The sequence below is a fragment of the Daucus carota genome, chromosome 8 (genome assembly GCF_001625215.2).
Source record: "Daucus carota subsp. sativus chromosome 8, DH1 v3.0, whole genome shotgun sequence".
NCBI classification, from domain to species: domain Eukaryota; kingdom Viridiplantae; phylum Streptophyta; class Magnoliopsida; order Apiales; family Apiaceae; genus Daucus; species Daucus carota.
In genome coordinates, this window is record NC_030388.2 from 27,149,630 (window position 1) to 27,171,236 (window position 21,607).

General features: G+C 35.0%; 3 protein-coding genes and 1 pseudogene across 3 annotated transcripts; all 4 read right to left on the minus strand.

Moving 5' to 3' along the window:
- Positions 1-945: 945 nt before the first annotated feature.
- LOC108198934 (probable aquaporin NIP7-1) lies at positions 946-2,960 on the minus strand. Its single transcript, XM_017366707.2, has 5 exons — positions 2,583-2,960; positions 2,257-2,481; positions 1,636-1,830; positions 1,445-1,506; positions 946-1,349 (listed from the first exon to the last, which is right to left on the minus strand). The coding sequence occupies exons 1-5, from the start codon at positions 2,829-2,831 to the stop codon at positions 1,136-1,138; spliced, it is 945 nt and encodes a 314-aa protein (XP_017222196.1). The 5' UTR covers positions 2,832-2,960; the 3' UTR covers positions 946-1,135.
- Positions 2,961-4,790: 1,830 nt separating this feature from the next.
- On the minus strand, positions 4,791-6,306 carry LOC108198716 (probable aspartic proteinase GIP2; annotated as a pseudogene).
- A 1,851-nt stretch (positions 6,307-8,157) lies between these two features.
- On the minus strand, positions 8,158-9,683 carry LOC108197434 (probable aspartic proteinase GIP2). Its single transcript, XM_017365053.2, has one exon. It carries the CDS (start codon positions 9,564-9,566, stop codon positions 8,301-8,303), a length of 1,266 nt encoding a protein of 421 aa, XP_017220542.1. The 5' UTR covers positions 9,567-9,683; the 3' UTR covers positions 8,158-8,300.
- Positions 9,684-14,855: 5,172 nt separating this feature from the next.
- LOC108198769 (probable aspartic proteinase GIP2) lies at positions 14,856-16,346 on the minus strand. Its single transcript, XM_017366539.2, has one exon. The coding sequence runs from the start codon at positions 16,294-16,296 to the stop codon at positions 15,022-15,024; it is 1,275 nt and encodes a 424-aa protein (XP_017222028.1). The 5' UTR covers positions 16,297-16,346; the 3' UTR covers positions 14,856-15,021.
- Between the last annotated feature and the right edge of the window lie 5,261 nt (positions 16,347-21,607).

The following is a 21,607-nucleotide window of genomic DNA, read 5'->3' on the forward strand; positions in this document are numbered from 1 at the left end:
TTTGTAAAATTGGTAAGCTTCTTGCCCTCTTTTATTTTTTGAATTGGCTCTAATAGTAGTAATTGAAGATTTAAATTTTAGCTTGTTTAAATGGTAAGTTGACTCACTTGATTGTTGCTAATTTTTGAACTTTATCTCTTCTCGAGTAATTGCTTGTAAATATATGCTCTGAATGCTTTAATTCTCATTGATTAGAATTTAATTCGATATGTTAATCGGTGTATATTGACTTGCAGTCTTAAGTCTTAATTCAGGGGCTTTTGTATGTACCATTTATGGGTGGCCATGATTGATGGCGTATATTCTTGGCCTAATAAACGGCAATTCAGTGCCATTTTGTTGGCTTGTATATTACATTTTATTTAATTTGTTACTTAAAATTTTAGATATTTTTGAAGATTACAGTTTCATATTTTAATATTTATATTATTAATTATTCTTAGTAATTATTTATCTTGTTATATATCTAGCCAAAGGGTCTCCCTTTGGTTAGATATTTTTTTTTTTTTTCTGTTTTCTTTCTTATATTATCTTCTTTTTGTCGAATTATTTTTATATTTATCATTTCTTTCACTTTTACCATCTTTTGATAAATTATACTGATTTTAATTATTAAATTTATTAATATTATTACTTTCTTGTTATTAATGAATCGTATTTGTTTTAGGTAGCGTGGTCTTACAAGTTGGGACGTTTTCTTTTCGGACATTAAGGTCTTATTGTCTAAACTTCCGGAGACATTTTCATGTCTTTCGGTTAGAATGATAAACTTTTTTGAATGAAAGAAACTCCTCTGAGTATTGGCGAATATCGATACGAGCAAGTGTATTTTCTGTCAAAAAAAAAAAAGAATATAAGAAATTTATTTCTCATTTTTTTTTGTAAAATACATTTCAACTATGTTCAACAGCATTCTATACGAACCTGGTTGTGCAACTCATCACATAACAACAAATAAAGATCTGAGCACACATACATGTTCTGGTAACTCTATTATTCAGTACAAGTAAAGATCAGTTTGCTACAAGTCCTATGATCAAGCACTGAAAGCCAAAGATGAGCCTGTTTGCCTAATTTCATCGCGATTCAATGTGCATTTGATCACTATTTTTATCATGAACCTAAACTCTGAACATCAAGAAGTTACATTAGTTGGTAACGTCGGAGCAGGCGAAGCAGCAATCCTATAATTAACTTTGCAATGAAGACATAGAACACGGTAACAAAGTGCGCCTGTGACGGCTCCTATAGTTGGTGCTAATATATAAATCCATATATCATCGAACTTCCATGAAATAATTGCAGGTGCCAGTGATCTGGCGGGATTCATTGATGCTCCTGATACCGGTCTGTTAGACATTTTAAAAGCACGTATTATGAGCACGTTTGGCTCGTCTTAAATGATGAAAATAAGGACTTATTTCGAGAAAAAACTAAAAAATACCCTGTGATCAACACTCCAAGTCCAATGGCTACTCCAGCAACAATTCCAGCTAATGGTCCAACCTAAAGGGAAGGAAGTAATTAGTAAATATTTGAAATTCATATCTAGCAACAAGAAAAAATTATCTAAAATTCGTTCCCAGAATAAGATCATAGCCGATGAAATTAGGAATAAGATGAATGTTTTCATACTGTTTGAGCTTCATTGATTATGGCGCAGGTGACAAACAAGATGATGAAGGTCACGATGAGCTCCACGAAGAATGCTGAAACGTATCCTTGCATTGGCCGTGTCATCATAAGTTCTGCTTTTATGCCATAAACCAATTTTCCTATGAATGCAGCCGCCACAGAACCAACTATTTGTGCCAATATATAAAGCGGAACCTTGAACAAACATTAGACATTGTAATGAGAGACAATTATATGATTTTAACTAGTTATCGAGTTTGCTTTATATGTTGCTCTTATGCTTGAATTTTCTTACATTAATGTTCTAACTTTGTTAAAGCTATCAGTGAGCAGTGCTACATGCACAAATTGGGTATAAAATTTGGCACAAATGGTAATTGAGGTGAGATTTTTTAATTGGTGTTATTAATGTGAATACAGATGACTCATTCCAATCAAAACTTAACACATGTCATTTAGTGAAAGTTTTTGTACCAAATTTTGTGCGTGAAGCATTTTCCTTTATCTAATCCTGTGCATACATGTCACACTCTTCAGAAACCCGTCTAGCTTAATACACTGGTTGTCTTTGGTCTGATTCAATTAGTTACCGCGACTTGAAGGAGAACAATAACCACATACCTTGGACCATGGGAACGGACCAGAAGCTGCGAAAGCAATTGTGACAGCAGGGTTAATATGAGCTCCAGAAATGCCTCCTATGGAGAAAACTACTACAATTACTGTCAAAGCTGCTGTCACTGCATATTCCAGTAGTCCTACTTGGCCATGCATTATTTGCGTGATCGCGACAATACCACAAATACAGAAAATTAAAATGAAACTCCCTAATGCTTCTGCTGCAATCTGCATTTCAAAGAGTATACTTTCAAAAAACAAAGACCTCCTGAAAAAAAATTATGTCTTTCTTTTAAGCAAATATATAGAATTAGATTTTGTGTACTTACTATGCGAGCCAGAGTTGGATCTATCCGGAAAGGTAAGGTGCAAGAAAAAATCGCATTTCTCTTAGAAACTATATCTGCATTTTTCAAACCTGAACTAGCCCCACTCTCCTGATCATACTTAGATTCTCCGCTTGATGATGCATCATTAGGAAGATTCGGATACGTATTATCATCATCTATTAACTGTTTCGTCATCAAAATTCGCGGTGGTGAAATGAGAGGATAATGTTTAACAATTGATCTAGGCATCTAAAACCTGATACATGATTACAAGAGAAGCAGAGGTGAAAAAGATTGAGTATATACTAGACCGATCATGAGCCTAAAATAGTATTATTATCATAAATATATAGAAAATTTCTGAGGCTGATTGTTATATCGAAGATTAGTTTGTTAATAAATCCACATTTATGGGCTAAGCAAGTGAGACGTTTCTGGCAAAATGTTGGTAAAGCACAATCCTTGCGTGCTTCTTAAATGAATATTTGCTCATGCTTCTTTAGTGTTGAGTTTAAGTAGAAAACTGGTTGACCACTTTCATGATCTGGTTTAAAAACATACCATTGTACACTAGAGAGGTAGTTATGTAAGATTATCAACAAATACCAACCAAATTAAGATGTGCACAAGTGTTGCGTGCAAGTTCTGAATTCAGTAGACTAACATGTCTGATGCAAAATTTGGTAACTACCAGTATTCATAAAGAAGTACTTGCAATGTCCTTGTTTGTTATTAGATTAACAGATTTCGAGTTTTATGTCCACACTTATGCGAACGGTTTGTGATTCGTACAAGAATCAAGTTTGGAAATCAATAACTGTTTGTATTTGAGAACCATTCTAAATGCTTATTGTTTGGTTATTTGCAAGCTATCATCGTTTCTTACCGCTTAAATCATTTAACTATTTAAGCCCTCAACTGTTATATTATTTGATGTAATCGAACATTGATGGCTTTAGATTACGTATATGTATTATTGTAAAAATCAGGAATCCGAGCTAATGGATGGTCATATAAAAAGGGAATCAGAAGTTTAGAACTGATTGGTTGACATGTAAGAAATCAGGAACAAGGAAGGATTTGAATCAGTAATCAAAAATATTTGAAATAGTATTTAATAATATTTGATATTCTCACTTTTTTTATAAACATATCATTTGAACATAAGTATTAATCAGATTTTAAATATCGAATCTGTATAATAATGTGTACTTATCGAGAGTGCTGATCCTGGTTCCTCCATTATCGTCAGTTGAGTTGATTGACAACAATTTTAGCTAAACTCACCTAAACTCACAGTTTTATCTTTGATTGTGATAGAACTAACTCTGATGCAGTACTCAGAGGAAAGCTCGTTTCACTGTGTTATAGGCAGAATTGTGCCAATGATCCTGGGCCGGACCTGTACTAAAAGGGCTGGACTATGCTAAAAGGGCTGATGGAACAAGCTTATACATGTTTCTTTGTTGAACTTGTGTGATGCTAAAAGTTCCTCCTTGACACCAGTTGTGATGAGTCCAGTAGGCTCTTGACATTTACTTGCATTTATTTTGACAGCATCTATGCTTTTCCCCCAAACTTGAAGCTGGCAGAGGCCAGTTTACAATACAGAAGTGAGCTGAATCCCAATTTAGAAGCTGCATTATCTATCTCCAATAAGCTCAAGTTGGTGCCTCCAATCACTATGGAAGTTCTAGCATGCAATCCCCCATCTACTTTTCCTAAACACAGAACATCCTTGCTTACCTGAAGTCCTGAACCATCGAGTTTCCACCATAAATCCTCCAGTACACGTCCTTCCTCCGTAACACCAGATCAATTGTTGGCAGTGCCAATGTTCTTGGCTATAAAACAAGCCCTAAATGGTGCCATGGATGCAGCTCTAGGGACATTCATTTTCTTTTACAACTGCATTTATAGTAGCTTTGTAGAGTGAAGTTTCTAAAACGGTGTACTTAGCCAGAGTGCTGATCTTGTTTCCCCCATAGCCACTAGTGGCATTATTGAAAACAATGTTGGATTATATGGACAACTTTTTTGTTAATTTCAATAGATCTAATTTCAATGAAGTACTCAGAGGAAGCCTCGCCTTTGGCATAGAAGCTTGAAGTACTAGCTAAGACTAATTATTTACTCCGTACTTGCATGAAAAACAATTTTGAGGCATAATTTATGACGAAAATCTTAGTCGAAATAAAGACAAGCATCTACTCATAAAATCGATCGGTCATTCATTCGTTGAAGAAAAAGATAAGATAAATATCTTTCTTATGAAAATACGATATGTCACAAGGACATTTTCTAACTAGTCTTGAACGTAGCACGACTCATTAACTCATGCTTTCGCTGCAAACTTGAAGTTGGCACAGACTTGTTTACGGTACAGAAGCGGGGCTAAATCCCAGCGTCGAAGCCTTAAAATCAATCTCCAGTAAATTCTCCTCAATTTGATGCCCTCCAATCACTATCGAAGTCCTCGAATCCACTCCTCCATCCACGAACCCTAAACACGACACGTCCTTGCTCACTTGAACCATCGAGTTCGCGCCATAAATCCTCCAGTACACATCCTTGCTCTGCAGAACTAGATCAATGGTTGGCACGGCTGGACCCGTGTACGCGGTGCCCACTTTCTTCGAGTCGAAACAGGCCCCGAATGGCGCCACGGACCGAACTCTCGGCACGTTCAATTCATTCATGAATGCGTGCACTACGGCTTTGTAGATTGAAGCTTCGAGCACTGTGTACTTGTCCACAGTGCTGATCTTGGTACCGCCGTGGCCAGTGTTGTTATTGATTGACAGCAATGCTGGGTTCACACGTACGGCCTTTCCGTTGAAGTACTCGGAGGAAGCCTCGCCTTTGGAGAACACTCCTGCAGTGGTTACTGGGTTGGTGAGAAGCGGAGTGTGAGTGAGAGGCGCGGTAGAAGAATCGAATTCTCCGAAAAATATGCTGCCTTTGGATGGAGTCGAACTCAAGCACACGCCGAACTTTCGTTTCATGCCGAATGTGGAAAACAATTGCGAAGGCATTGAGATCTTTGTCCTTCCGAGGCCTAACATGCCAGTGACGCCGCTTGCGAGCTTGTCTAAGATTATTGTTGAGCCGCAAACAAAGAGAAAGTTCGGAACAGTGACGGATCCAGCTCCTGATTGAACCGTGAGTGCATCGGATCCTAGGGATCCGCTTGTGGCTAGGAGAGTAATCGTGTTTTCGGGGAATAAATCGCATGTGTTGTTGGTGCAACCAGGCTTAGCTGGGGAGTAACACTCGGTGGTGCAAGCAATGGACTTGGAGAGTTTGCATGGGGCCGAGTTGCAAAGGGCGGGTTTATAGGATGAGGTGGTGAAGTCTTTCTCGCAATTGACCCAGAGGAACTCAGCGCCGAGATCAACTACTAGTTTTACAGGCACGAGAGGTGTTCTTTGTTTGATTTCTGTAATGTATTGGAGAGTTGACGGATCTTTATAGACGGAGAGAATGAGGCCTTTAGGGCGAGTTGAGGATTTGGCTGTTGATGAAGTGATGAAGTGGATAGTACAAATGAGAAAGAAATGAATCAAGTTTGTTAAAGGAGAAGCCATTGTGATATGCAGTTTAAGTGGTGGAAGCTGTAATTTAAACTATAAAGTTCGCGTTTGAAATGGGTCAAGAAAGGATCCCGAGCTGAAAATAATGAGTTATTTGAAATTCTCTATCGATATGCAAATGTGAAAATTGCATGTTTAAATTCATAATTTCGTATTCCTTTCCCATGGATAATTCTCGTGTACTTTTACAGAGAGGCAAATGCAACTTGCAAAGACTCTGACAGAGAGCCCAGCTGATTAAATTCTCGTGTCTCACTCTCAGCACCAGACCAACTAGTCATTTTCTTACATGAATTTTGGGAAAGCATTTAAAATGTCCACTTGACTCAACGGAGTGAACGAGCAGGGCGGGTAAGGCAATCAAGACTAACGTCTAGCACACTATTATTTCAGGGACGCCAAAATATATGGAATATATAATGATAATCTATATATTTATATATTTACATTTATATAAATTGATTGTGTTAAGATGAATGTCATTGTATATTGCTTTGAATGTTTGTAAAAAATTTCATTTACGATCTTGTAAAATAGGGACATCATCTTTAAAAATCGTCTAAGACAATTTATTGTTATCCATCCTTAAAATCATCTATGAAATTGTAATTCATGAAACTCTTTTTAAAAATTAATGAAATTATAATCAATTTTTATATGTCTAAAGTTATATAACTACTGTATCACAACAGCAAGCACTAAAGGGGCGTTTGTTTGATGGTTAATGAGGCCGGTTAACGGGAATCAGAACCTAATACCCATACATTGTGTTTGGATTAGTAAAATTTTTGCTTGAGAACCTCATTCCCTTTTGAAGGGTAAATCAATACCTCCACACCCCTTAGGTTACCATTTCCCATACCCTCCATTCCCATACCCCATTCCCATTCCTCATTCCTATTCCCACCAATCATCCAAACACCCCCTAAATCGTTTGAAAATCTGAATTTCAGTTGAAATTCTAAATGTAAACGCTTTTCGTTTGACCGTAAAGCTATTAAGACGCTGTTGGCTGGTAGGGGTGCTTCTTCCATGGCCGCTCGTGCACCTGAAACTGGAGAAAAAGTGGTTGAGGTGAGCTCTCGTGCTCTGGAGGTGCATGAGGTGCCTGATTTGTCCGGGATCAGTGTGGAAGGTACTGAAGTTGTTGTGAAAGAACGTGACAGAAAGCATCACAAGAAAGATGGTGAGGCTCATTCTCGCCATATATCACTCTAGCAAGAAGCTGAGGGAGTCCACTGTTCCTCCTGCTCATGGTGTTTCGACTGCTGCTGGGACCTCGAAGAAGTCAGAGTTTTTACGCCTTAAGGCTCAGCTGGATCAGGCTCGTCTGCAGTCAAGTATCCTAGCAGGCTGTTGTCATTTTCTTGCATTTTTCTTTTATCTGTACTGACAAAAGATAATTTTATGTACCTATAAGAAAATTACACATGATTATTTGATTTATAGACCATAGTAAGATACTTATACCTTCCATTTTTTAACAATGTTTTTACCACTTTGACACGTGTTTTAAAATACACTTTCTTTTATAAGTTTTTGACTTGTTTTTGGAATTTTCCTTTTCTAAATAAAATTTTGAACATTAAATATTTATTCAAAAATTAAATATAAAAATGTTAAGATTAGAAACTAGTATCCAAGTAAATAATAACGAAAAACTCTCTCTGTTTTTTATTATTTGACGTTTTGACTTTTGGCACACATTCTCAGGTGAGTTGACCGGATAGTAAAAATTATTATTTTTGATTAATTTTTTATGAATTAAAATTTTGATTATATATTTTTATTCAAAAAAAAAATTTAAAAAATAATATTTTAACTACTCGGTCAAAAGAACTTAAAAGTATGTGCGCAAAGTCAAATCATCAAATATTAAAAAACAGAATACTAGCTAAGACTAATTATTTAATATTTGCATGAAAAACAAATTCGAGGCATAATTAATGACGAAAATCTTAGTCAAAATAAAGACAAGCATCTACTCATAAAATCGATCAGCCGTTCATTCGTCGAAGAAAAAGATAAAATAAAGATCTTTCTTATAGAAAAATCGGGAACGTGACATGTCACATGGACATGTTCTAGCTAGTCTGGAACATCTCACGACTTACTAACTCTCAACTCATGCTTTTGCTGCAAATTTGAAGTTGGCACATATTTGTTTCCGGTACACAAGCGGGCTGAATCCCAGCTGCGAAGCCTTCAAATCAATCTCCAGTAGATTCTCCTCAACTTGATGCCCTCCGATCACTATCGAAGTTCTCGAATCCACTCCTCCATCCACGAACCCTAAACACGACACATCCTTGCTCACTTGAACCATCGAGTTCGCGCCATAAATCCTCCAGTAAACATCCTTGCTCTGCAGAACTAGATCAATGGTCGGCACGGCTGGACCCGAGTACGCGGTGCCAATTTTCTTCGAGTCGAAACAAGCCCCGAATGGCGCCACAGACCGAACTCTCGGCACATTCAATTCTTTCACGAATGCGTGCTCCACGGCTTTGTAGATTGAAGCTTCGAGCACTGTGTACTTGTCCACAGTGCTGATCTTGGTCCCGCCGTGGCCAGTGTCGTTTTTGATCGACAGCAATGCTGGATTTACATGTACGGCCTTTCCGTTGATATGGATTGCGGTGACTCCGATGAAGTACTCGGCGGAAGGTTCTTTTGTGGAGGACAGGCTTACTGGGTTGGTGAGAAGTGGGGTGTGAGTAAGAGGCGCGGTTGAAGAATCAAACTCGCCGAAAAATATGCTGCCTTTGGATGGAGTCGAACTCAAGCACACGCCGAACTTTCGTCTCAAGCCGAATGCGGAAAAGAATTGTGAAGGCATTGAGATCTTTGCCCTTCCGAGGCCTGTCATGCCAGTGACGCCGCTTGCGAGCTTGTCTAACAGTATTGTTGAACCGCAAACAAAGAGGAAGTTGGGGACAGTGACGGATCCAGCTCCAGATTGAACCTCGATAGCATCGGACCCTAGGGACCCGCTTGTTTGTATGGGAGCGATGGTGTTTTCGGGGAATAAGGCGCATGTGTTATTGGTGCAACCAGGTTTCGCTGCGGAGTAGCACTCGGTGGTGCAAGCAATGGACTTGGAGAGTTTGCATGGGGCCGAGTTGCAAAGGGCGGGTTTATAGGATGAGGTGGTGAAGTCTTTCTCGCAATTGACCCAGAGGAACTCAGCGCCGAGATCAACTGCTAGTTTAACAGGCACAAGTGGTGTTCTTTGTTTGATTTCTGTGATGTATTGGTGAGTTGATAAATCCTTATAGACGGGGAGAATGAGGCCTTTAGGGCGAGTTGAAGTTTTGGCTGTTGATGAAGAGATGAAGTGGATGGTACAAATGAGAAAGAAGTGAATGAAGTTTTTTAAAGGAGAAGCCATTGTCTGCGGAAGTGCTAGAGCTAGAGTGATATCTAAAGGTGCCGAAGCTCTGTTATTTATACTATACAATCCGCGTTTGAAATAGGTCAAGAAAGGCTCCCGAGCTAAAACTTAAAAGTAATGAGTTATTTAATTGAAATTCTTTATCGATATGCAAATGTAGAAGCTGCATGTGTAAATTCATAATTTCGTGTTGCTTTCCCATCGATAATTGCGTTATGGTCGTGTACTTTTACAGAGAGGCAAATGCAACTTGCAAAGACTCCTGACAGAGAGCACAGCTGATAAAATTCTTGTTTTCCGCACCAGACCAACTAGTTTCTTGTCATTTTCTTGCATGAATTTTGGCAAAACATTTAAAATGTCCACTTGACTCAACGGAAACTCAGAGTTTCAACTTTTAATATGTTTTGGTCCACACTGTATGTAAAATTAAGAGAAGTACTCAGTTTCTGGATAAGTTTCGTTCAAAAGAGTTAACTACGCTTGGGCACTCGAGATTTACACTTTCTATATCTGGTGTGCCTGTAGTCTTGATTGTGTATTTAAATGTTTACAATTTCGTGCAATCCGTGTACTATAATTACTTTCTCAAAACTCCTTGAGTTGCAATTATTCTTTTACTATATTTTTCATGTTTAACAAGTGCTTTAGAGGAGCAAGAGTTCGCCACCCGGATCGTGTTGGAATCATCTCGAATGAGACTAAATCATCTCAAGTTAGATCAGAAGAATTTGATGATCTTTAAATCTCTTTCTCCTAATTAAAATTTGAATATAAATTTTTATTTATAATTGTAATATAAAAATTACAAAAATAAACGGCTAATCTAATTTAAGTTACGTGTTAAAATTAACGGGTTAATTATCAAACTCATCACTGAAGTGGAAAAATGGTATCAACTTCATCACTGATCTCCACGGGGTCTCAAGTTGCTCACTAAACTCGCTTAATGGTATCAAACTCATCACTGTCGTTAAAAAAAGTAACAGAGGTTAGACGGAGTGACAGATTGGCGGTTCACGTGGCACATTAATAAAAAGACTGAAGAAAAACAAATGAAAGAAAATTAAAAAAAAAGTAGAAAATAGAAATGCCACATAATTTGAAGTTTGTATGAAAATAAAGTATGCAAACTTTTTATTAAATTGATTTTAGGATATAATTATCTAAATAAATGTATGGAACTAAATTTTAATATATAATTAACTAAACAATTAATATTAACTTTTATGTTTTTTATTAGATTATAATTATTTTTGAATAATATTGAAATGTTTTCTCTTTTAATAAATTTTATTTATGTGAATATTATTGTTGGCAAAAAAATATTTTTAAACATTATGTGTCGTTTTTAAAGATTTGGACAATGTGTGTTGCTTCATATATTAAATTTACATATATTTATTTTCATGTTTTTGTTTGGTACAAGAAACACAAAAAGAAATAGAAGTGTTAAAAATCGAAATGAATTTCTTTATGTTCTATCTCTAGATTTTTCTTAAAATTTTAAAAAAGTTGGTGATATAAAAAAAATTTGAAAATATTTTTTTGCCAACAATAATATTCACATAAGTAAAATTTATTAAAAGAGAAAACATTTCAATATTATTCAAAAATAATTATAATCTAATAAAAAACATAAAAGTTAATCTTAATTGTTTAGTTAATTATATATTAAAATTTAGTTCGATACATTTATTTAGATAATTATATCCTAAAATCAATTTAATAAAAAGTTTGCATGCTTTATTTCCATATAAACTTCAAATTATGTGGCATTTCTATTTTCTACTTTTTTTTATTTTCTTTCATTTGTTTTTCTTCGGTCTTTTTTATTAATGTGACACATCAACCGCCAATCTGTCACTCCGTCTAACCTCCGTTACTTTTTTTTAACGGCAGTGATGAGTTTGATACCATTAAGTGAGTATAGTGAGCAACTTGAGACCCCGTGGAGATCAGTGATGAAGTTGATACCGTTTGTCCACTTCAGTGATGAGTTTGATAATTAACCCTAAAATTAACCATCTCATCTAATTTGATATGAAGAAAATAATTGATAGTGGAATCGTTTTCGAGTCTTCTACTTTATCCAAATTTAGACATGCGTATTTTCAACCAAACTTTATGCTATATTTGAATTCAAACCGGAAAATGTTTGTTGGCCTAATAAATCAGAAACTGACTCAAAATTAAAAATAAGCTTGAAACTGACTTAAACACAGTAGTTAATTTGAGGAATTTTTTTAGTGATTTCAATTTTTAAATCATTTTTCTGATACAAATTATTCATAACTTATAAGTTATGCATAAATTATTATTTTTATTATTATATTCTAAATAACTTGTAAGTTATTAACTAACCAAAAGCATGCAAACAGATATTTTAAACTTATAATTTATCGCATTAAATGATTTTTAATTATAAATTATATTTTTAAATTCAATTAAACGGACCCTAATCTCGTTACTTGCGTTTTTGTCGTCACACTTGAAGACTGCTCCGCCAGAGCATCTTCAATAATCTCCTAGTTGGCTGCTATATATAATATAAAATATTAAGATCTTAGTAAGTTAATATAAAATCAGGAGTGTTAACTCTAACAATGCTATCTATATTTGCTCTTAACTTGTATTTTATTCATATTCTGAATTCAAACATTTGTCATGTAGTGAGAGTCTAATGTAAGAATTGGAGGAAATGATTATTTTATTAAGTTAAGAGCCTACTAGTAGCTCTTAAATTAGAGAAGAGAGAAGAGACTCTTAAGATTTTTAAGAGCCATTAAGAGTCTCTTGGAGCTCTTTTTTTCCTTATCCTTCTTACATTTTGATTTAAGAGCTAGTTTAGGAGCCTCCTGAACATGCTCTTTAACTCCCCATTTTCATGTCAATGCACCGCCCATTAATCAGTGGTGACGAACAGCCTGATCCAAATCGGCCGAGCCGGGTTGGTGCCTCTGAATTCATCCGGTCTAATTTAGGGATGACAAAATTTTCTGAACCGACGCATATTCGACCGAACCGATCCGAATTGTTTTTCCAAACCCGATTCTTATGGTTTGGTTTCGGGTTTGGTTTTTATTTTTAAAAACCGATTGAATTTGGTACGAGTTTGGTTTTTAGACCAACCGAACCGAACCGAACCGAACCGATACCGACTCGAATATCCGAAATCCGATTCGAATCCGAACCAAACCGAAACCTGACCAAACCCGATATTATATATTTATCATGTACCATTATACAATATATATATATATATATATATATATATATATTAATTATATTTATATAAAAATAGTCATTATCACAAGATGAAAAAATGTGTGTACAAAAGAATAATTATATTGCGATCTTTTTTTTAAATGATTTTTCATCACGTATTCAAACAGTGAATATGATACAAATTTATTTATAAATACTAAATACTTATCTTTTTATAATAATATTTCTAAAAAGGAAGTATTATCAAAAATTTTGTTTAAATAAATAAATAAAATAAAATTCATACAATTTTATATTAGAATATAGTGCTTTATTTTCTTGTGTATAGCAATTAACCTACTTTTATTTTTAATAAGCTGAATTAATAAAAGGATTTTTTTTGAAGAAATAATAAAAGGTTCTTAAAAAGCTGAATTAATAACACTTAACTAATACTTAAAAAAATGAAGCTTCTTTTAAATTATGAATTATTGTAATTGCTAATTTAATCATGCATGTTTTGTAATAATGTGAGGTTATGTTAATTTTTGAATAAAAGACTTGTTCATGAACCTATATTTTAAAAATATTTTTTCGTATTTTTTTATATAATTTTCGGTTTCGGTTAAAACCGAACCGAACCGAAAACCGGTGGTTTGGATTTGGTTTTTGAACTTCAGGTTTCGATTCGGTTCAATTATAAAAATTAGTATTCGATGTGGTTTCGTTTTTCGTTAAAATCAAATCATACCGACCGATTGTCATCCCTGCTCTAATCCTGTTTATTTAAATAATTTGGTCCAGTCTCAGGCCAGGTCTCAGTCTCAGCCGGCGGACTCGTGTGTTGATGAATTTGGTTGAATTTTTCTAATTTAATTTTGATAATATTGTACTTCAGTTTAGTTTAATCAATTTTTTTATTTTCTAAATAAAAGAGGACATTGTCTCTTATAAATTTTATTAATAAAAAAAAATATTTTACAAATAATTTGAGAGGAAGGTTTTCTAAAAAATGAACAAACTGCACCGATATAATAAAAAATAAAAATCAAATAAGTGTTAAAATTATAAAAATTAGTTAATCTAGTTCATTGTTCATAGATGATTCTGGCGAAGTATCCATTGTCATGGATCATGAGATCTCACTGATTACACATTATTTATTATCATATTAAACTGATATATTCTATTCATAAAAATCTAAATATTAATAACATTCTATTTTTAAATTATAACCAATCAATATTTTGAAGCACAATGTCGTATAAGTTGGGCAAATTTTACATAATGTCTTACAGATTTAATTTAGCTAACGATTATAGCCAACGTCATGGAAGATGCTTACATATAATGTCTTACAGATTTAATTTAGCCAACGTCATTGGAGATGCTTGAATAGTGTGCTAAAAACAGACCCCGACGTAATCGCAGAAGTAAGAAAACTACCAATACGCCTCAATGTAATTACAGAGGAGTACATCTTTTGCAATTCAATGTGAATTTTATCATATAATTTGTTTTCCTTTACTAAAAGTTTATAATATTCATCTCAATTCTTCACCATTTCATCATAAATATTGACGAACTATGTTCCTCTTCGGATATTAATATATTAATGTAGTCATTCTTGGTGTTCAACAATAAATTAGTATTTTGATCGTATATATTTTCATGTTATTACGTTGGAGTAAGGCCTTTGGTTCCACCGTCAATAAAATTGCAAAATTTATATTTACCAATCCTTAAATTCACTTATGAAATATTAATTCATGAAATTCTTTTTAATAATTAATGAAATAATAATCATTTTTTAAGCTTACATATATGCGTAAAAATATATGACCATGTCACAAGTGGCACTAGATTTTTTTATACAATTACTTTAATGGTGTGTATGTTTGGTAATTTGAAATTCTTTTGAAATTTATAATTAAATATTAAATATTAATATAAAACTGAGAAACTTTGTCATAGGTGTTATTTGAAATTCAGAATTTGAATAAAACCTCCCTATCGAACATAAACCTAATTAAATACTTCTAGCTAGCAAGGCAATGACACAATGAACATCTCACAACATGCACAATGAACATCTGATCCGAATTAAAAATCACATACACATCTGATCAGGTAAAAAAGCCACTTATTTCATGGGAATCAAAGTTATTTAAACAAATGCAGAAAACAACTTTATCATCTCATTGCGGACGAGTCCAAACAGCTCTCGCGTTGAGAAACACAAATCTCAAGCACTAGCAGTAACCACAAAATTGTAGTTAGCACAGATCTGTTTACGAAACAAGAGCGGGCTAAACCCTAATGTAGACGAAGCCACATCAAACTCCAACAAGTTCTCCTCCACTTGGCGCCCTCCGATCACAATAGAAGTTCTAGAGTTCTTTCCTCCATCAACAAACCCTAAACACATCACATCATTGCTAACACTCACCATCGAGTTTCCACCAAATATTCTCCAGTACACATCCTTGTTCTGCATCACCAGATCAATCTTAGGCACGTCAGGACCCGTGTATAAGGTTCCAATGTCCTTGGACCTGAAACATGTTCCGAATGGTGCCACGGAGGCAACTGTTGACACGTTCAGTTCTTTGACGAATGCATTCACTACGGCCTTGTAGATTGATCTTTCTAAGACGGTGTAGGGCTGCACGGTGCTGATCTTGGTCCCACCATAACCGTCAGTCGCATTGATTTCCAGCAGACTTGCCTTGATTTTGATAGGCTTTTCGTTGATGTTGATGGATTTGACTCCAATGAAGTAGTCTGACGAGGCTTCGCCTTCGGTTGAAATGCCTGCAGTACTGACCGGATTGACAAGAATTGGAGTTTTAGTAAGAGGTGATGTTGAAGTATCAAACGATCCGAAAAATATAGCTCCGTTCGATGAAGTTGAGCTCAAGCAGACTCCGAATTTATTTTTCAAGGTAAATGCAGATACAAACTGTGGCGGAAGCGATACTTTCGTCGCTCCAAGTCCTGCCATTCCGGTTACGCCACTCGAAAGCTTGTTTAGCATATCCGTTGAGCCGCAAACGAATAGAAACTGAGAAACGGAAACACTCGCACCATTGGCGGATGGGACGGCGACAACATCGGAGCCGAGGGCCCCGCTCGTGCCGCTAGAAGTGATGGTGTTTTCGGGGAAGAGAGTGCACGTGTTGTTCGTGCAGCCCGGCTTAGCCGGGGAGTAACACTCCGTCATGCAGCTGGTGGACTTGGCGAGTGAGCATTGGGCCGAGTTGCAACGAGCGGGCTTGTAGGATGAGGTGGTGTAGCTCTTATCACAGTCAACCCAGAGAAACGGAGCACCGAGGTCAACGGTTAGTTTGACTGGAACAAGAGGTGTTCTTTGCTGGATCTGTGTGGTGTACTGGAGAGTTGATCGATCAGTGGTGACCGGAAGGAGGAGTCCCGTGGGCCGAATAGGTGTCTGGGCTGATGATATGAAGACGAGGGAGTAAAGCACTGCGAAGTGAATAAAAATCGAAGAAGTAGCCATTGTTTGAAGTGAGAGTGGTGTGTTTAAAGGTGGAGATGGTCACTCCTTTTATAGTAGTGTTCTTGCTTGAGGGCCTCATTTTATATTGAAAGTCACCGGTTTGTTGGCTAGGGCGGCTTGGGGAAGGATATTTACAGGTATGTTTTTATCCTATATATCTCCAAGGGGTGAATATATCTCCAAGGGGTGAGAAAAAATCGAATTGAAACCGAGAATGAAACCGGTGAAAATCGAACCATCTAAAACCGAATCGATTTGAAATCGAAAATTTAAAAACCGAACTGATTATAACGGTTGCGGTTCTGGTTTTAGGCCAAAACCGAACCGCAAAAATCCGAATCAAACCGATTATTAAAATATTATATGTGTGTGTATTACACATAATTTATATAACTAGTTCTATATATATGTAATGAACAAAGTAAAATGGAGATAAGGTTACTAGTGAGTGGGTTACCGTGGGTGTGGGTTAAAGTGTGTTGAGGTTAGTTTGTTAAAATTATTTTATCCGAACAAGTTTTTCCACCGAGCACTTTCTTTTAGTATCACTGCAATTGAGTCGCTAATCTACTTCCATCATGATCCCACACAATATATAAGTTTCATTTGTAAATTAATCTTGTTTAAATTCGATAATATAATAACGTGGTTCATTATTAAATTTGAAGTATATATTGCGGTTTTAAAACCGAAATCGAACCGCTTGAAACCGAACCAAGGTTTTCTGAAATCGAAACCGATCCGGCGATTCGGTTGCGGTTGTGATTTTCAATTTTAAAAACCGAAAACTTGCGGTTTCAGTTGCGATTTTACCCTAAAACCGCACCACGCTCTCTCCTAAGTCATTATCCTTGTTCTTATTATTTACTCCGGGGATTACTTGAAGGGGCGGTTTGTTGATGTGAATTGAACCTTGAATGTTTACATAAAAATATTTTTAATATTTTCCTTGTCACAGAAATATTTTTAATATTATATCTATGAATCTGAGTTTAGCTTGTTGAGTTGAATTTATAATTAAAAATAAGAATATCATACCAAGCTAAAAATTAGTCTATGTTCATTTATTATAGTTATTATAAATTCTCGAATTTTTTTTTTTATTTTTACCAATACCTGTTACAATAATAATATGGCTAACAATATCTTAATTTCACAAATTGATCATACTCCACTTGCATCTTTTCTTAATATTATAATACACCTTTGGCATCAAAATGAAGATTACCAATGAGGTCATTCACATGACTCGTGCAAATGATATATCATGAGAGAGATGCTATAAACTGGATCTAAGAGTAACATGCAGGCGAATTAATAAAGACTTGAAAAAGACTTGTTAATCAACAACTAAAATAAAGCTGTCGAGAGACGAGAGAGAACGAAAACATTTTCTCTCGTGTCCTTGTAAATTAATTTTATGTTTCAACTAACATCTCTTTGTCTCTGTTTCCTCGCGAATTTCGTTTGACGCATATTTAAAGTTAAATAAATTACAGGATCGAGGGGTATACTTTGTCGGTATTAATCATGTGCGATGTACATAATTTTCTTTGTAGTTTAAGATAATGTTAAGTATTACAGGTGAAACTAAATTAGGATAATTGTGCAGTTTTAGTTTCGCTTTTCTGTCTGAGGGTATTCTTCATTTGCTTTGATGATATAATGACAGGATTATAAAATAGCTGGATCATTATTTTTCTCCAAGTTGACATGTTTCTTACAAGTTAGTACAGCCGGAACGTATGAGCATATTCTTAGAGGATAGTATAATATACCCAAGGTTCGTTAGGAGCTGATTACAATTTCTTATTTTGTACAAATAATAATGGAAAAATATGATAGACATATTATATCTTTCTGCGCCCCGGAAAAGGGAAAGTACGTTATTTTTTGCGCAATGAAGTGAAAAAATTTAGGACTTAAAATGTGGTATATGTTAGGATCGCATATTCGCATCTATATATTATGAAAGATATCGCTATTCAATAATCCGTAAATACTTTGAATTAGTATTTTACTTAGATAAAATTGTATTAGGGAGTTTAAACGAGAACATTTGGTGTGTACATTTAAAATCTCTCTAACGGTTGTGACTCATTTTCGTTTTGCATCATCATCGCGTTATTTTTTAAGTCCATTTCTCTTTTAATATACATAATAATAGATAGTGAGTTAAAATGATTTAAATACGACGTCAAATATGTTAGAATATACACTTGTGTGATTATCTCAAATTTAGGTTAAACGCAATTGATACGAATCTAGTGTGCCGGTTAATGTAATATATAATATAATAAAGAAGACTTGTGATTGATCATTGCTTTCTTGGACAATAATTATAAATAAATATATTTTTATTTATGATATTATCCTCAATTCATTGAAATACTGAGTTATTGTACCAATTGTTATATCTTCTTGGACATGAAAGAAATACGATATTAATATATTATTTCCTTGTACTGCAATGCCTTCTAAACAATTGATTAAATAACCCTATTCACATATAAATAATTAGTTCCTCTTTATATAATCTCTGGGATGTGCACTCGTGTGTTGTGTTTGTGTGTGTATAAAGATACTGTAGCTGTAAAGTCGTGATGACCAATGTGGCAATGTGTAAGCGTATTCATCTAGCGGAAAGTGAGCGAGCTTCACGAACAAACAGGCTAGCTTCATAATCATCATTAAGCTGATCGAAATTTATACCGGTTTTTGTCCAAAAAAAAAAGAAAAAAAGAAATTTATACTGGTGGCATTTCCATGGATGAGCACTTTCAGTCTTGCGTCTAGCTCTAGCCATGCCGAGCAATCCAGGAATCTACTCTTTACTGCTGCAGGTGCATTAAAATTCTAACAAGAGGCTTAAATATGATTTTTTTTAAATTTTAATATAAATAAGAGTTAGGAATGCTTAGACCCAGAGCACGGAAGATCCGCTCAAATGGTGTTTTGTAACGAAAAATATCATATCTTTGTTTATGGATAAGAGCATCTCCAAAGAGACTCCTCATTTAGGCTCCTAATTTAAGATTTGACAAATGAGAGGAAAAATATTGTTCTAAGAGACTCTTAAGTGGCTCTTAAGAGCAACTCCAAGAGTTGCTCCATTAACTCCTCATAAAAATCATTATAATAAACACTCTTAGCTCATTTACACATGAAGTGAATACTAGGACTCCAACAGCCTTCCTCAACAACCTCTTTGTCCACTTATAAATCAGTTTTTTATTCGTAACTGCTATTCGTCTTTCTCTGCAACAGATTCAAATGTCAGTGTTTCTCTTACATATTAATATAAAATTAGTTTAGGAGCTGATATATACTCCTCAGTACTGAGGAGAGTCTTCCAACTCCTAACTTTTTAGGAGGGAATAGAGAATCTGTTGGAGTATGGTTTTACATCAAATTCAGTATAATTTAACTTAGGAGGCAGTGTGAGGAGGCTGTTGTTGTTGCTCTAAATCACTAAGAGCCTCTTGTTTCTCTCTCCTCTCTCCTCAAAGTTAAGAGCCACCACATTGCTCTTAACTTATTTTTTCATAATAAAAAAATCTTTCCCTCCAATTCACCTCCATCTTTCCATCTCTTTTGTTATAGTGGAGCCCAATATATGAATAAATTAAATATGAAATAGAGAAGAGATGAAGAGAGTATTATTAGAGTTTACACTCTTAACTTTGTCCTAAATTGCTAAGAGCCACATTTTTTATATTATATTTAGGAGCCAACAAGGAGACTCTTGGAGATGCTGAGCATCTCCAATAGACTCTTAGAATCACTCTTAAATATAATATAAATTATTAGCTTTTAGCAATTTGGTGTACATGTACTCCAACAATGTTCTTTATATCCACTATTTATTTATTTTTATATTATTAAAAGCACATTGTACTCATAAAAAGGCAAAATAAAGTGGAAAGAAAGAGAGTAAGTGGAACAAACTTATAATAAAATATCAGTTAAGAGCTATCTAGTGGCTTCTGCAATTGAGGAGAGAAAAGAGACTCTTAAGGTTTTAAAGAGCCTCTAAGAATCTTTTTCGAGCTCAAAATTTGGCATGACTCTTTATTTTTTAATTTAAGAGCTCAAATAAAGAGCCTATTGGAGATGCTCTCCTTTTAACTTCAATATATTCACCTACATTATATTACTACATAACAGTAAGTTTGGGGGCTTAGCTTATTCCCCACTAAACGGAAATACGTACTACTATGTCCTCAGAAATGCACAATGATGGTCGCCAGGTATATAGAGTGCTACTGGTGAATATGTTTCCCAATACTCTCTAACAAAGATGGCTTCCCAAAATCCAGAGTTAGATCTTCTAACCAACAACGGAAGTCATTTATATTCAAGAGTGTCTCCCTGACGTCCTAAACACAAGTTAGACATCTTCTAGCTAGCCAATCACAATTTCAGATTATTTTCAAATTAAATTATAAAATGCTTTACTTTTTTCAGTGAGGACCATGCCAAGTTATTATTGTCTTATTGACATGCTAGGAGGGATCTAGATAAAACATGACCTATATTTTTGACCAGGTTATGACCCGTTAATACCTTTTTCAAGCACCAAACACATGCATGTTAAATTATTTTAGGTATAATGGTGTATATACACTATCATAGTGCACTCATATACACGTGCGAAATTTAGCCCGAAAAATATTCAATACAAAAATGCTTACAAAAATATATATAGCTAATGTTGTATTCTTGTCGTCAGCAATAAATCAAATAATAGCTAATAACTTACAGAAATGCTTTATTGAGTGCTCTAAAAATTATCACCCTCTAATTCTCATTTAAATTTGCAGAGAAAACGAAGGAAATTTACCACGTTTTTGTGCTGATATGAGTACCCTCAATTTTTAGGTCGAGATTTTGTTGTCGGTTGCTATCATTTAAAGGATATGTGGATATGGAAATATGTGGGCAGCGTATTGACAGCGGAAGAAAACATATGAGAACCACTGATGGTGCATATAGATGATGGCAACTATATATAGTGATGCCTCTGTTGGGGAGCTTTCAGTGATTCGCCTATTGCTCCATGAATATCTTTAAAGTGAAGAGCCGCATGGATATGATATCAGTTGCAATGCAGTTTTAAGAAGACGACAATGGTAAGTAAATGAAATTTTATCTAAAAACTCTATTCTCTCTTTTCCCTCTATTATTGAAGTAGCCGCCTCTATAATTTAAGGGGCTTTCATCGGCTTTTAGTGTTGGAAAACTCCAATCTTTTCTTCTTTTTAGCAGCCTTTGTTCATCTTTTGTTTTTGTTCAATAAATTTCCAATTTA

Excerpts from the sequence above, each read along its gene's own strand:
- LOC108198934 (XM_017366707.2), bottom strand. The coding sequence starts at position 2,831 with ATGCCTAGATCAATTGTTAAACATTATCCTCTCATTTCACCACCGCGA. Across the intron at positions 1,831-2,256 it reads GTCCGTTCCCATGGTCCAAG|GTTCCGCTTTATATATTGGC; the intron begins GTATGTGGTTAT and ends TGTTTGTTCAAG. Across the intron at positions 1,350-1,444 it reads CTTGGAGTGTTGATCACAGG|ACCGGTATCAGGAGCATCAA; the intron begins GTATTTTTTAGT and ends AATGTCTAACAG.
- LOC108197434 (XM_017365053.2), bottom strand. The coding sequence starts at position 9,566 with ATGGCTTCTCCTTTAAAAAACTTCATTCACTTCTTTCTCATTTGTACC.
- LOC108198769 (XM_017366539.2), bottom strand. The coding sequence starts at position 16,296 with ATGGCTACTTCTTCGATTTTTATTCACTTCGCAGTGCTTTACTCCCTC.